Source organism: Pipistrellus kuhlii, unplaced genomic scaffold, assembly GCF_014108245.1.
Source record: "Pipistrellus kuhlii isolate mPipKuh1 unplaced genomic scaffold, mPipKuh1.p scaffold_m20_p_2, whole genome shotgun sequence".
Taxonomy (NCBI): domain Eukaryota; kingdom Metazoa; phylum Chordata; class Mammalia; order Chiroptera; family Vespertilionidae; genus Pipistrellus; species Pipistrellus kuhlii.
In genome coordinates, this window is record NW_023425515.1 from 8219984 (window position 1) to 8232117 (window position 12134).

Consider the following 12134-nt stretch of genomic DNA (forward strand, 5'->3'; position numbering starts at 1 on the left):
GTCTTGCCTCTTTAAGATTGCTAGGCTGTTAGTTTTCATTATGGAAATCAGTCATTTTACTGTCCTTGAGATGAAATAAAAACAATATTTAGGGAATTATTTTCATTAAATTTTATAGCAAATGTGAAATATGTTTAGTAGTCATTAGGCCACATGACCCAGCATGAGATCATTATACAACAAGATGATATAAGTTGCGCCCTTTTGCTTAGTGGATAGAGGATTGGCCTGCAGACTAAAGGGTCCCAGGTTCAATTCCTGGGGCATGTACTTTGGTTGTGGGCACATACCCAGTAGGGAGTGTGCAGGAGGAAGCTGATCGATGTTTCTCTCTCATCGATGTTTCTAACTCTATCCCTCTCTCTTCCTCTCCATAAAAACAAAAATCAATAAAATATATATATTTTTTAAAAAGATGATACAGGTTGCAGTTCTTATAATTCCATTCAAGTAGTTAAATTTGAGGAAGAATGGCCTGCTTTATAAACAGTAGGAAGGAGTGTAATACAATAAGTTTATCGTACTGACTAAATTTCTTCTTCACAATGACCTCCAAATTCTTTCTACCAGTATATGAAATCTAGTAATAATTAATGTCGTTATCTAATACTTTTTTAAATCGAATTTATTTAAACAATACAACAAAATTTAATCAACAATATAGTTGCCGTTGTTTTCTACTACTTGTGCCCAACGCTCAGGAAGCATTTTAATCCCTCTGTTGTAAAATTCTTGTGATTTTGATGCAAAAAATTCGGTCAATGCATTTTTGAGGCATTCTTCATTATTAAATTTTTTTCCAAGAAGAAAGTTTTGCAAAGAATGAAACAAATGGTAATCGTAAGGGGCAATATCAGGAGAATATGCAGGTTGAGGGAGAACTTCCCATTCCAACTGGCGCAGTTTTTCAGCAGTGATTCTTGCAGTATGCAGTCGTGCGTTATCGTGGTGAAGAATTACGCCCTTCCAATTAATCAGCGCGGGTTCTTTTTCTCTTAAAGCTTGGGCTAACCTTTCCAATTGGGCACTATACACTGCACTTGTAATGGTTTGGTTAGATGGTAAAAGTTCATAATGAAGAATTCCTTTAAAATTCCACCAAACACACAACATCACTTTTTTCACATGCAAGTCAGGTTTTGGCGTGGGCTGCAGAGCCTCATTTTTGTCCAACCATTGAGGCCGCCTTTTCAAATTAACATACAGCACCCATTTTTCATCTCCAGTAAAAATTTGCTCTAAAAATGGCAAACAGTTTTGACGAGAGAGGAGCGAACTGCAAATTGTGACTCTTTGATTACGGTTGTTGTCGGTCAACTCATGAGGAACCCATTTTCCAAACTTTTGGACTTTGCCAAGTGCACGCAATTGATTGGAAATTGTTTTTTGTGAACAATTTAAAGTTGTCGCAAGCTCTTGTTGGGTAATTTGAGGATTTTGCACCAAAAGAGCTTGAAGAGCTTCCTGATCAAAATTGGACACATGGCCTCGACCACTCTTGTCATCTAACGAAAAGTTTCCCTCGCGAAATTTCTCAAACCAACGCTGGCATTTTCTGGCGCTAACTGCATCTTGACCAAGAGCACCACAGATGTTTTTTGCAGCCTCACTTGCTTTTCTTCCTAATTGGAACTCGTAAAGCATGCAGTGCCGAATATGCTCTTCATCCGCCATCTTCTGAGCCCTAGTTTTGCAACAAAAACCAAACCAAACACAAACTTTTTCAAGCAAAACTTGTTAATTGCACTTCACACGTTCTATAGATACCACGTGTTTGAAGGTTATGTCAATACAAGTCAACGCCAAGCAAGATTTTAAACGAATGTTTAAAAACGACATTAATTATTACTAGACCCAATATTTGATCCAAATAAACAGCAACAATCTTAGTTGTGTTTCTGGAGACAATGTAGTAAGGAAGTATGAATTATTGTGACTATTAAAATTCCTGCACATTATTTCCCTTTGAAACAACTGTCTTTTAAAAACAAGGTTAATTAGTGTCCTACTGAATCATCATGGCTAAAAGTGGCTGACAATATGTCCTTTTTCTTCTGTTTAACTCCTTTGTTTTGGAATGCTTATTCCTGTGTATTGGTGTTCATCTAAGGTGGTGATTTTCAACTTTTTTCATCTCATGGGGCACATAAACGATGAAAATTCTGTGGCACATCAAAATATAGGTTACATTTTTTGCCGATCTGACAAAAAAAGAAAAAAAAGAAACAGGTATAATTTGACCCTTCACATTGGACAGCTATTGTTGTATTAGCTGTTGTCATTTTTTTATTTGACAATCGAAGGGGAAAGAGGTCGGTGCCTCTGACTAATCAGGTGTTGTGTGTTTTAAATTTTGGGGGGCCCCCAGTGTGCCGTAGCACCCCAGGTGAAAATCGCTGTGCTGAAGAAATGAGGACATCTGCGGGTTGGGAAAGTACCTAAGGCGTAGTTGTCATGCACCAAGGCTCCCCGTTTTAAACCTGCTGTGACTAGGAAAATGCTGACCTCCTTTTATAATCACGACTCATAACTATACAGCTTTTGATCGAGCCAAGCTGCTGTCCCACCTCCCAGCGAATATTCCACCGGCCAGAGGGCTCCAGGGTCCTCTCGGCTTGTTTTCTTGCTTCTCTGAGGACAGGTGGGGTGAAAGTAGGCTTGCTAGACCTGGGAAAGCCACCTGTTGTCCATCATTCTATCTATAGACTAGAGATGTCATTCTTAGTAAATAGAACGGGTGATTTTTTTGTTCCAAGCATGCACCAAAAAAATGGTGGGACCAGCAATTCAAACTTATAACATGAGAAACATGGAATAATTCTAAAACTGTCCGTATACCTCATCAAAATGTCTTGTGCAGTTATCCCGCCTTTTCTTGATTTGTTTTTCAAGGTGTTCTTTGCAGAAGATGTGGGTTCCAACAAAGGAGCAATCATTGGCCTCATGGTGGGCGGCGTTGTCATAGCAACAGTGATTGTCATCACCTTGGTGATGCTGAAGAAGAAGCAGTACACGTCCATCCATCATGGTGTGGTGGAGGTAAGTACACGGGCTGCGTGTTTGCAAGTGGGAGTTAGAGACTGCAAGGGGCTGTTTTTGCTTGGCATTAGACTAAGGGTGATCCAAGTATTTGTCTTTAAAAAAAAAAAAAAAAATATATATATATATATATATATATATATATATATATATATATATCCCTGCATAGAGCTCTAAAGTTTCAGCTCCTTTCTTGCTTTGGTCTTTATTCATTCCAACATAGGAACTGTTGAGGCATTGAGGTTGTGCGGCTACATCAACTTCTCATCATTCGTATTGAAATAGCAAACTCTTAATCATAACGCCTGTCATAGAAAATTGTGATCACCTCCAATGTTAAAAGAAAGAAAAAAATGTGGTAGAACTTAAAATCGAATAAAGGAACTACAAGGCTGCTCTCCTCAAAAAAAAAAAAAAAAAAATCTAAACACATTTATTCCCAGACTTTTTGTGTGTTTCTTAAATAGTCTGACCTCTAACTAAAACCAGGTAGTAGTAAATAATAATTATCAGTAAAGAGTCTTACCTCTAAAGTTTTGCAGAGAGTTATGTCATGCCCAGCTGGCATGGCTCAGGGATTGAGTGTCGACCTATGAACCAGGAGGTCATGGTTTGATTCCTGGTCAGGGTACATGCCCAGGTTGGGGGCTCGATCCCCAGTGTGGGGCGTACAGGAGTCAGCTGATCAATTATTCTCTCTCATTGATGTTTCTATCTCTCTGTCCCTCTCCCTTCCTCTCCGAAATCAATAAAAATGTATGTATATATTTTTTTAAATCATGTCATACCAGACAGCTGAGCAGAACATACATGGTTATTCAAGATGTCAGCAGGCAGAGAGAAGACCCACCAGTGACAGTCAATGTTACTGCAGTTATGTCCTTGAGACTGTTTCTCCCCACACGCCAGTCTGTGACTGACACGGCTGTGTATAGCACAGCAGGTAGTGGTTATACCAACAAACTAGAGTAAGCTGCAAGATTCAAGTATGATTTCTTAAACCTATGATATAAATTATTGAGAAATAACATTTACAAATAACTTCTTTTTATGCTTTTCAAATATAGTTGGGGGAGGGGGGGGGACACTTGTGGTACATATGATTTCTTAGAAAACAATTCGAGACAGCGAATTAATCCATCTGGAGAAGTCAGATTTTTAGAGCCGAAAGAGATCTCAGCAATGAATCAAACTGATCTTCTCATTTTGTAGATGAGAAAAGAGACCCAAACAGAAATGCTTGCTCAATGTCAAGCTAAGTAGGGCCAAGGTCAAAGGATACATTTTCCCACCTCCTCTTCATTGGCTTTTCCTTCAGAGAAATGTCCAGGTCTTCCCCAGTGAATTAAATTTCTCACCAAACCCAAGGAAACATGCTCCCAACCATTCTTGATTATGGGGGAGCAGGAGCAGTCTAAATATATGAAATTTGTGGCAAAGCCAGACACCTCACTGTCACAGCCCCTAACATCTCCAGGCTACTTGTTTATAGTAGCTACTGATGAAAATTGGTTTTGAGTCTTATTTCCTCTGTGAATATGGGTACAGATGTGCTAAAGAGCAGAGAAACAAATGAATGAGTCCAGGGAACAGGTAGCAAAATGTAAAAGAACTGAGTGGTCAGCAAACTGGAGTATGAGCACTTGAAATCAGCAGTGACGGCATCATCGAGTTTGATCTATTGCTCTTTCTTAGTAGGATTTCTGAGCTTGTGTCCTATGAAACAGTCCAAGATAACATTGTTACTAGCATTGGTTTACCTCACTTGTACTCAAAACAGTTTTGTTTTTCATTTTAATTCCAAGTGTGGGCAAATGGTCAAATAAAAGTTTGTTCATACTTGAGTAATTCAAAACCTTTTTACATTTGCCTAATGTAATTGTGTTTTAATTGCCTTGGACTGATAAATCGATCCAAGAGGCAGCTTTCTTTTAATCCAAGTGCCTGTCTCTGATGCCAGAGGCCACATACAGTAAGTCCTCACTTAATGCATCGATAGTGTAAACAACGTATAACAAAATCAATTTTACCAATAGGCTAATTGATAGAAACAAGAGTCACGTTTCTCTTGTTTGGCATCTCCTCCGCTTTGTAAGAAGACACCATGGATTGGGGGCCTGCTGTGCTCGTTTGCTCGGGCTGCCATGGCAAAGCACACTGAGGGCTCCAACCACAGAAATGTACTTTCTCACGAGCTGGAGGCTGGCCATCTCAGATCAAGGTCTCATAGACAGCTCGTCTACACCTTCACCTCTTCTTCCCTCTGTGTGTGTCTGTGTCCTGACCTCCTCTTCTCACAAAGATGCCATATTACTGGACTAGGGCTTACACTAATGATCTCATTGAACCTCAGTTACCTCTTTAGAGACCCTGCCCCTAATATAATCAGATTATGGGGTACCAAGGGTTAGGACTTTAATGTATGGGTATGGGAGGTACAATTCAGCCCTTAACAGAGCTAAGGATGCTGGGCGGAGAAGGACACTGGCGCAGGGGCTGTCTGCCATGGTTATGCCAGGGACTGACCAGGTACCTACTTGAAAGGACACACCCCTGACCCCACCCCAGACCCAGGAAAACTGGCTTTCCCAATAGGAGGCTGGGAACCTGAGTGTTACATTTTCCTGTCTGAGTCAGACACGTAAGAATCATCTCCGGTATTCCGTAAGTCTACTTCACAGCTGCCTACATGGAATGTTTCTTTTGGTTACCATCCTTGGGTTTGAAATATCAGAGAAGTTGACACTTCAACACAGATTCTGGAAAGAAGGAAATAATTTTTAAGTCAAGAGGCATCCTTCAAGGGACAAAATTATAGGGAGGGCGGTTATGCAGCTCTTCTCTTGATACTCATCTTGCTAGCTTTCTGAGAGCAACTAGAAACCTCTCTAGAGTGAGTATCCCGCCTTGATTTGTGTTTCTGAAGAAATGCATTGTCAAGCTCCTTGCTGAGCTGGGTAAAGCAGTGCTGGATCACAACTTCAGCCAAGGGGTGCCCACCATCCCTATGCTTAGGAAAGTTACAGCTAGCTGGGGTGGTAGAACTTGGACAAAGACCTGCAGCCCTGCCTATCTCACCTGGCCCACTGAGTCTACCCTCAAGGGAAGTGATTCTACAAACGTTTGCTGTCCGTCTCAGCATACTCTCACACTCAAGGACCTGGAAACAAGTTTCATGCCCAGCTCTGGTTAACCTGCTTCATTAGCGACTGATCCTACTTCACAAAGAACGAAGAGGAGTAGATGAGTAGTTGCAGTTGGACTGACTGGGATCTAGTGGGGACAGCCCAACTGGGCTTCCCACCGTCAGTGCACGAAGAAACCATGGCGAAGGCATTGGTCTCCAGGACATCTCTCATTCTTAGGGGGAAAGATCCCGACAGGCGATGATGGCACTGGGAAATGAAAACGAGCCTAGTATTATTATTAATAGAGCTGTTCCCCGCTGGAAATGAGCAGCCGCTAGTTTTTGTTGTTAACGGATAAGCAGTAAACATTGATTTAATGATTTGCTTAGCCATAGGCCAAGCAGTCATTCTGCGAGCCATTAACCACGGCTTCCCGGGGAGATGAGTGTGCTTTATTTGCGCCTCAAGCAGTGGCACCATGGTCCTCTGGTACACTGCTTCCCCATCGGACCCCCTTCTTTGGTGGTTGAGGAGCCTGGCTTCAGCTGAATTATCCACTGTGACTCCTACTGAAATCGGTCCGGCAAAGCCCACTGACCCCTGGTTCTCTTTACTAGTAGGTGGGACTTTCCTACACAGGTGTCAATGGACGGTGGATACTTAAAAATATACTCTGAGTGGCCAGATTATTATGATCTCTGAACGCATAATAATCTGGCCACTCAGTGTATATCCTATATAATGAAAGGCTAATATGCAAATTGTCCCCTCCACCTGGCCATGCGCAAATTCATGCACCAGGCCTCTAATAATCTGGCCACTCAATATATATCATAGCTTTTTCCACTCCTCCCCCGAAATGGAGACCTTGCCTTTTGTGGGGGTCGGGGACAGACCCCCACTAAAGGCTGGTGTGACTCAGTGATTGAGCGTCGACCTATGAACTACTAGGACAGATACTGTTGAAGGGTACACATTTGTAAAGAGTAGTAAAACAGCCCTGGAGATCTAATACACAGTAAAGTGAATGTAGGCAATATTGTAATCATCAAATTTGCAAAGAGAGTAAGATATAATTATTCCAACCACTAAAAATAAAGATAATTCTAAGGTGATAGAGGCACTAATTATCGCCACAATGGCAGTCATATTGCAGCGTATACATGTATCAAGTTAACATGCACAGCTTAGATTTATATAATGTCATATGTCGGTGGCTGCAGATATCACTGCTGCCATCTAACTAAAAAGTCAAAGGGACTCTTCAGAGTGTGTACGTGTGTGGTGTCATCTCAGCTAGCGATAGCTGTCCCTGCTCGGTGGGCGGATGGGGCTTCTGTCCCTGATGTCATTGTTCTATCGCTCTTTCTCGGCTTTAAGGGACCTAGTGATATATATTTCAGAGGGAGAGGGAGAAAGGGATAAAAACATCAATGATGAGAGTCATTGATTGGCTGCCTCCTGCATGCCCCCTTCTGGGGATTGAGCCTGCAACCCAGGCATGTGTCCTGATCGGGAATCAGACCATGACCTCCTGGTTCATAGGTCAATCAATGCTCAACCACTGAGCCACACCAGCTAGGCAAGGGACCTAATACTAAAGTGCTGGTGCAGAGGCCCTGTCTGCTTAGGGTCGCAGTGGGCTGGCCTTCCATGGGGGTCCCCGCACACTGCCATTCAGCTGTGAGTGACAGGTGGCTGAGCCCTGCTGGAGAGGAAGGCTCACCCACACCTCACGCTCCTCCCTTTAGTGGTAGGTAGGCTTATCCATACACATGGGGACTCAGTATTTCCAGGGGACGGGCAGCTCTCCATTTCAGCAGTGGAGCAGCGTGATGCTTCTCTCTGCACCTGGAAACGTGGCAGCACTGGCAGATCAAGGTGGTGTGTGTGTGTTAAACCTCGGCATTCTTTGAAGCTTCAGGTCAGAGGTGGCCCAGAGCAAAGAGATGCCCAAGTTTGAACAGCATGCTGCCACAAATGGGAAAACATTTGTGATATTCCCCCTAAGGGGACAGGGACACTGAGAATCCGTTCAAACAGTGTCCTCTGAGGGTCACTTGGAGACCATGGGGAAGGCAGAGAATATTGACACATATTTTTTTTTTTTTATTTTTTTTTTTCAATTTTACTGAGGCATAATGGACATAGAACGTAACAGTTTTAGGTACATAACATGATGAGTTGATACATGGATATATTGTGAAATGAGTACCACAGTAAGTTTAGTCAACATCCATCACCTCATATAGTTATGGTTTTGTTTTGTTTTGTTTTATATTTTTATTGATTTCAGAGATGAAGGGAGAGGGAGAGGTAAAATCATCAATAATGAGAGAGAATCATTGATTGGCTGCCTCCTGCACGCCCCCCACAGGAAATCGAGCCTGCAACCCAGCATGTGCCCTTGGCTAGAATCGAACCTGAGACCCTTCAGTCCTCAAGCCGATATTCTATCCACTGAACCAGACCAGCTGGGGCTATAGTTACAGGTTTTTTTCCTTGTGATGAGAACTTCTAAGACCTCCTCTTTTATGAACTTTCAAATGTCCAATTCCATTATTAACTATAGTCACCATGCTGACATTACATCCCATGACTGACTGACTTTATAACTGGAAATTTGTATTCTACATCCATTTTCACCAATCTCCTGCCTCTGGCAACCACCAACTGTTCTCTGTCTCTGAGTTTAGATTCCACATGTAATTAATATCACCCAGTTTTTGTCTTTCTCAATCTGACTTCAATTTGCATAATGCCCTCAAGGGCCATCCATGCTGCTGAAAATGGCAGGATTTCCTTCTTTTTCATGGTTGAATAATTGAGTGTGTGTGTGCACCTCATTTTTGCTATTCATTCATTTCATTGTTTTCATGTCTTGGCTGTTGATACTGAAGTGCTGCGGTGAACATGGGGGTGCATATATCATTTTGGCTTTGTGAATTCGTTTCCTTCAGATAAATACCCGGAAGTGGAGCTGCTGGTCATGCGGTTGCTCTATTTTCACTTTATGGAGGAGCCTCCACACTGTTTTTCCATCGTGGCTGCACCCGTCTCTTAGGCTAAAGCATTCATCAGACAGTGTGGTCTAGTCACAGCGTCCTGTTAAGCTCCATCCCTAGACAGGTGTCTTAGCGCCAGCACAAGTGCCCTGGGCTTTTTGCTTCGTTGAGGGGCGATGGGACAGCAGCGTGGGGTCAGAACCAGGCCAGACTGACTGTGTCTGCGGTGGGGACCCCACAGAGGAGCTGGTGTCGCTGCGCAGTGTTCAGGGAATGGGCTTGCCATCTTCTGGAAATCAGGTAGGGGCCCCAATTCCATCGTGTGCAGAATAAAAAGATGCCTTTGGAAAAAAGAACAAAATCTTCCGCACACTGCATCCTAACGTTTCTTTGGAAATACGCTGCTTTTTTGTTCTGATTCAATTTGTGTTGCTTTTGTTCATCTTGCAATGCTTTCACAGAAGAGAAATTGTAAAAAGAGTTACAAAACTAAGCTTCAATTCAATCAGCAAAGAGTTCAGTGCTTGCTCTTCTGTGCACTGTAAGAGGTACAGCAAATACACTAGACCCCTGAACAGCACTCCCACCGTGTCCAGGGTGCAGATGGCATGCTTCCCCCCGCCCTGTCCTGACAGTGACTCTGGGGGGAAGTAGGGGCACAGGGGGACAGACACGGTACGTTTACAATTGCCGGCCAATCTTAGAGATAAGGCACCCTATCAACAGAGGATCTATTTTTAAACCTTTAGCTGGATATACTTTTGCACTATCTTAGTGCTCACTTTAAAAACAAAAAGATAATCTATAATCTAGAATAGCATGTCCTTGTTCTATTTTTCCTGACTGCGCCAAAGAAGAACCCCTTTGATGTACAGGCTTTATCATCTCAGGTAACATACTCTCAGACCTCTCTTCCACATATTAGGTAAAAAAAAAAACATGAGAAAAATTAAACATGAGAAAAACACACAGTCTCCATTGGAGTGTCTCCCAGTATCCTTTGCTGAATTTCCTCACGATACTCTTGGATGTCTTCCTAGTTTACCACCACACTTTCCAGGAAAGCAGTCTTCCACCGTGATTTTCTTGTCTTTTATTGAACCAACAGAGAAGGGAAAATATATATATTTTCCACACTAGATGTATCCCCTTACTGTTGAGCTCAGGGAGTAACCAGTGAACACGTCAAGGTGTGAAGCGCCACCTGGTGGCTAGATGGAGCATCTGCGTCACTGGTGGGCACTGGCTTTTCTGCTCCAGATGCCCAAGTGCAGAAGAAGAGAGGAGAAAGGAGTGGGCGTCCTTTGCCATCTTGGTTTCTCCATGAGTCCTCCTTCGCTGTTGATGTGTCTTTTCACTCCCTTTTTCTACCCTTGCTTTCCAGGTGGACGCCGCCGTGACCCCCGAGGAGCGCCACCTCTCCAAGATGCAGCAGAACGGCTACGAAAACCCGACGTACAAGTTCTTCGAGCAGATGCAGAACTAGACCAGCCGCCGCCGCAGCAGCCTCTGACGTGGGACAGCCAACACCATCGCTTCCCAGCCCATCGGTGTTCCTTTACAGACTCTTGTGGAAAGACACACACCCTCCCGTTTTTTTTGTTTTTATTCTTTACTCATGACTCCCCTTTTTGGACAGCTGTGCTGTAACACACAAGTAGATGCCTGAACTTGAATTAACCCACAGATCAGTAATGTCTTCTCTCTCTCTTCACACTTCGGTCTCTCCACCACCTGCTTCATGGGTTTTGTGTACTGTAAAGACTTTTAGCGGTATCAGACTAATGCATGATTAGATGCTCTCCTGATTATTTATCACGTAGCCCCTTAGCCAGTTGTATATTATCCTTGTGGTTTGTGACCCAAATTGAGTCCTACTTGAAATAACGCTTTAAGAAATCGATGAGGGATGATGCTTCATGTGGACGTGGGAGTGTAGCTGCTTCTCTTTGCCTAAGTATTCTTTTCCTGATCACTATGCATTTTGAGGTTACACGTTTTTAAGTATTCCAGGTGATTTTGAGTCCTTTCTTCCCCCCCCCCCCCCCTCCGGCCCATGATTGCATTTTACTGTACAGATTGCTGCTTCTGCTATATTTGTGATAGAGGAATTACGAGGATACCCGTCGATTCCTTTGTGCCTGTTTTATGTGCACACATTAGGCATTCAGATTCGAAAACTTCTTGGTCCATGTATGTTTGGATCTTTGATAAAGAAAAGAATCCCTGTTCCTTGTAAGCACTTTTGGGGGGTAAGGAGGGACGGGAGTGCTCTGCGGGTCTCATATTACCAAGAATTCTCCCCCAAAAAAAAAATTTCTGCAGGATGATTGTACAGTCATTGCTTATGACCATGATAGCTTTCTACACTGTATTCCATAAATAAATTAAATAAAATAACCCTGGGCAAGAGTTTTCTTTGAAGAATGACAGTGGAGACATTCAGTATGGAGAGTTATTTTAGGTAGGGGGGGAAGAGGCAGGTTTAGTTTCCTTTAACCAGTGTAGGACATTCTCTCAGTGATACCAAAAGAGGAAAGGGAAAGGGGCAAAATCAGGGACTGGGGAACGGCATGCCTGGACATCCCCTTCTTTAAGATTTGTCTTCAATTTGTACAAAACGGTGTTTTCATGTAAATAAATACATTCTTGGAGGAGCGCCATTGTGCTGGTGTGAGTGATTCCATGGTAACCACCACCCAAAGATTGGGAGGAAGCCTAATGTTCTCTCATATTGGACATCCCCACCTATTGTGTCTTAGTTGTAAGCTTGAGATGGAAAATTGGGGGCCAGTCTGTATCCCTCATGCTAGAAATATACCTCATACGTCTAACTTAGATTTTACTGGATCCAAAGCATTTTGCTGCCACATCTTGGTCCTCAAAGTTTGTCCATGTCTTAGTCCGCTCAGGCAGTTCCAACAAAATCCCATCTCATGAATGTGTATGTATTTATAGCACA

The 12134-nt window shown here is 42.8% G+C and overlaps 1 protein-coding gene across 7 annotated transcripts in view; it reads left to right on the forward strand.

Moving 5' to 3' along the window:
• LOC118724175 (amyloid beta precursor protein) overlaps window positions 1-11831 on the forward strand; it is a 213970-nt gene extending 202139 nt beyond the window's left edge. For all 7 annotated transcript variants that reach the window (XM_036447151.2, XM_036447152.2, XM_036447153.2 and 4 more), the window contains 2 exons: window positions 2893-3039; window positions 10557-11831. In XM_036447151.2, the coding sequence (XP_036303044.1) occupies window positions 2893-3039; window positions 10557-10658 (249 nt within the window). In that variant the 3' untranslated portion in view covers window positions 10659-11831. The remainder of the gene's footprint in view (window positions 1-2892; window positions 3040-10556) is intronic.
• The last annotated feature ends 303 nt before the right edge of the window (window positions 11832-12134 follow it).